This window comes from Protobothrops mucrosquamatus, unplaced genomic scaffold (assembly GCF_001527695.2).
Source record: "Protobothrops mucrosquamatus isolate PMUCROS unplaced genomic scaffold, P.Mucros_1.0 scaffold1039, whole genome shotgun sequence".
NCBI classification, from domain to species: domain Eukaryota; kingdom Metazoa; phylum Chordata; class Lepidosauria; order Squamata; family Viperidae; genus Protobothrops; species Protobothrops mucrosquamatus.
Window position 1 is genome coordinate 195087 of NW_015387271.1, and position 3896 is coordinate 198982.

Genomic DNA, 3896 nt, shown 5'->3' on the forward strand with positions numbered 1-3896 from the left:
AAACAAAAGAGTTTTTGACATCCCTGTGTGGTCCTGTGTGATCTACTCCTCTAGATTTTGGTCCGCACATGTTAGATGTGAAGACTGGGGGGGGGAACAGACTGGGGTGTATAGATTATTTAAAGCAATGCTTAGAAAACCAACTGTGGCTTCCTCTTATCTCTATTACAGATTGTCAAGGAATATGAGCGGGCCATCATCTTCAGACTCGGACGTATCCTCAAAGGAGGTGCAAAGGGGCCAGGTGAGTTGTGAATATGGCACACAGAGAGGGAAGGGTTGTGTGTGTGCTAGAAAACCATACAGTGCATTTCTCGGTAGCTTCCATTCATATGGAAGTCTAGTCTAGAGAAAAGAAGGACTAGGGGTGAGAGGATAGCAGTCTTCCAGTATTTGAGAGGCTACCACAAAGAAGAGGGAGTCAGATTATTCTCCAAAGCACCAGAGGGCAGGATGAGAAACAGCAGGTGGAAACTAATCAAGGAGAGAAGCAACCTAAAACTAAGGAGAAACTTCCTGACAGTTAGAACAATTAACCAGTGGAACCACCTGCCTCTAGAAGCGGTGAATGCTCCAACACTGGAAGTTTTTAAGAAGAGGCTGGACAGCCGTTTGTCTGAAATGGGATAGGGTTTCCTGCCTGAGCAGGGGGTTGGACTAGAAGACCTCCAAGGTCCCCTTGCCTCCAGAAGTTGTGGGTGCTGGAGGTTTTAAAGAAAAGGCTGGACATCCATTGGTCTCAAATTGCATAGGGATTCCTGCTTGAGCAGGGGGCTGGACTAGAAGGCCTCCAAGGTCCCTTCCAACTCTTCTGTTATTCTGTATGGTTATATCTCCTTCGCTCCATGCTTCTTGTTCCATCTTTCAATATTTCATAAAATGGGACTCCGGTGAAGGCAGAATGACCCTTGCGACGCCCTCCGATGATCGGGGTTTTTTGGGGGGGAATTGTGAGGACTACAGAAGGGACCAGGTGGGGGGAAAGCTGGACAAAATATCTTCCGTGTACCCGGTGCCCCTAAATTCAATATTTCCCCCCCCCCCCCTGCAGGGCTGTTTTTTGTGTTGCCTTGTACGGACAACATCATCAAAGTGGACATGAGGACCATCTCCTTTGATATTCCACCGCAGGAAGTAAGTGTTCCCTTCGCTTGGTCGCTTGGCTACTGGAGCCTACTGGATATCAATAGCCTCTACTGCCCATCTCCCACTGGATTCTCCAGGCCACACCGCACGGGCAAATTGTGCAGTTGAGATGCCAGCTCGATGCACAGCTGCACACAATGGGGGTTTTCCTGGAGAGTTTCACTTCTGCTTGATCTGCCGAGTGGCTGAGAAAATTGGGGCACTGCAGAAGGAACTGAGCAGGCTACTGAGGTGCGAAGCGGCTGCCGTAAATGCTTGTTTATTCCTGGTTTGTGGAGATCCTTCTTCTTTGCTTGCCTCTGAGAAGATGTGGCAGGTCCTCCTCCTCCTCTTCTTTCTTTTCTTCTTCCTCCTCCTCTTCTTCCTCTTCCTCCAACTGCTCCTCGATCACGCGGAAGGTCGTAGCTGTGAAAAACGGTCAAAAGTCGCTTTTCCCCCAGCGCTGTTGTCACTCGGGACGGTCACTAAATGAACAGTTAGTAAGTTGAGGGCCCTCTGTAGATTGCAAACTGTTTTAGCCTTCAAGGTGAGTTGAGATGCAAGCTCTGAAGAGTGGAAAAAGGCAACCAAGGGAACTCCTTGCCACTTAAGGTTTAATTTGTGTTTTGCAATGTCATGCAAAGGATGTGCAAGGTACACACTAACCCCTGGGAGCTCATTCCCCCACAGATACCGGGCACACCCTTGTGGCCGCTCTTTGGTGCTCTCTGAGCTTGGCTGATTTTCTTGCAGACGTTTCATGACCCAACTAGGGAATATCATCAGTGCTAGAGGGGAGTGGGGTTTGTGAAGAGGAGGAGGAGGAGGAGGAGGAGGAGGAGGGAAAGGAGAAGGAAGAGGAGGACTGTGGGGCCCTGGGTGCTCTCTAAACTTGGTGGTTCTCTTGCAGACGTTTCATGACCCAACTAGGGAATATCATCAGTGCTAGAGGGGAGTGGGGTTTGGGAAGAGGAGGAGGAGGAGGAGGAAGAGGAGGAGGGAAAGGAGAAGGAAGAGGAGGACTGTGGGGCCCTGGGTGCTCTCTAAACTTGGTGGTTCTCTTGCAGACGTTTCATGACCCAACTAGGTAACATCATCAGTGTTAGAAGGGAGAGGGGCTTGTGGGGAGGAGAATGAAGATTGTGGGGTCCTGGGTGCTCTCTAAAGTTGGTGGTTCTCTTACAGACGGTTTCATTACCCAACTAGGTAACATCATCAGTGTTAGAAGGGAGAGGGGCTTGTGGGGAGGAGAATGAAGATTGTGGGGCCCTGGGTGCTCTCTAAACTTGGTGGTTCTCTTGCAGACGTTTCATGACCCAACTAGGTAACATCATCAGTGTTAGAAGGGAGAGGGGCTTGTGGGGAGGAGAATGAAGATTGTGGGGTCCTGGGTGCTCTCTAAAGTTGTTGGTTCTCTTACAGACGGTTTCATGACCCAACTAGGTGACATCATCAGTGCTAGAAGGGAGTGGGGTTTTCTCTGATTTTATACACTAGTGGCTTGCTCTAATTGTTGACGGGGAATGTGTTTTTTCCCCTCTTGGTATTTCCTTGATTAAGGTATTGTTTCCTGCTTGATTGTTTGTCTGGTGCTAATCCCTGCTTATCTGTGTTTCTCTTTCTATGGCATCCGTGGTGCTTCCTGAGCTTGGTTGTTTTCTTGCAGACGTTTCTTTACCCCTCTAGGTAATGTCCTCTGTGCCAGAAGGCAGTGGGGGTTCAGGGGTTCCCCAAACTCTTGACAAGCGCTGGCCGCCAGCTGAAAAGTTCTTAGCGCAGAGTTATGCAATAGTCCAGAACTCCTTTTGACTAATTAGCTGATTCCCCAAAGCAAGCTCTCCTGTTTGTTTGGAAATAAGCTGCGGTGTCAGCCTTACTAACAGTTTGTAAACAAGGGCTGACTCTCCGGGCCTTCTTCTCTGTCTCGCTCAGATTCTCACCAAGGATTCCGTGACGGTGAACGTGGACGGGGTGGTCTACTACCGGGTGCAGAATGCCACCCTCGCCGTCGCCAACATCACCAACGCAGACTCAGCTACTCGGCTGCTGGCTCAGACGACGCTCAGGAACGTGCTGGGGACCAAAAACCTTTCTCAGATCCTCTCCGACCGGGAGGAAATCGCGCACAGCATGCAAGTAAGCGATTTTGGAGCTCAGACGGAAAGCTTTGGGCCGCCTAAAAACAGGACCGTCGGAAGAAGTGGGAATGCCCATATATTGAGGTGATACGGGGGATGCTACAGGTAGTTCTCAACTTACGACCGTAACGGACCCCAAAATTTCTGTTGCTAAGCGAGTCTTGCTCCGTTTGTACGGCTTTTCTGGCCACGGTGGTTGAGTGGTTGTTAAGTGAGTAACACGGCCGTTCAGCCAATCCGGTTTCCCCATGGGCTGCAGTTGTCAGGAGGCCTCCAAAGGGGGATCCCATGAAACTGTCACAAATATGAGCGAGTTGCCAAGCGCCCGGATTTTGAGCGGGTGGCCATGGGGACGCTGCCCTGGGCATCAGTGGGGAAAAGGCCGTAGGTCACTTTTGTTAGTGTTGTTGTAACTTGGAACGGTCACTAAACAGAAGGGAGGGAGTTTGAGGACTTACCATCTCCCATCTCCTTCCTTCCTTCCCTCCCTCCCTCCCTCCTGGCTTCCTTCCATCCTCCCTCTCTCTTCTCATCTCCTTCCTTCCTTCCTCCCTCCCATCCTTCCTTCCTCCCTCCCTTCCTCCCTCCCTCCCATCCTTCTTTCTTTCCTTCCTTCCTTCCTTCCTTCCTTCC

The 3896-nt window shown here is 50.5% G+C and overlaps 1 protein-coding gene across 1 annotated transcript in view; it reads left to right on the forward strand.

Moving 5' to 3' along the window:
* Window positions 1-3896, forward strand: part of LOC107291049 (erythrocyte band 7 integral membrane protein-like) — a gene marked incomplete at its 5' end in the record, with an annotated part of 8284 nt that overhangs the window by 1657 nt on the left and 2731 nt on the right. The window contains 3 exons of the mRNA XM_015820001.1: window positions 172-244; window positions 1052-1134; window positions 3058-3296. Coding sequence (XP_015675487.1) covers window positions 172-244; window positions 1052-1134; window positions 3058-3296 — 395 coding nt within the window. The remainder of the gene's footprint in view (window positions 1-171; window positions 245-1051; window positions 1135-3057; window positions 3297-3896) is intronic.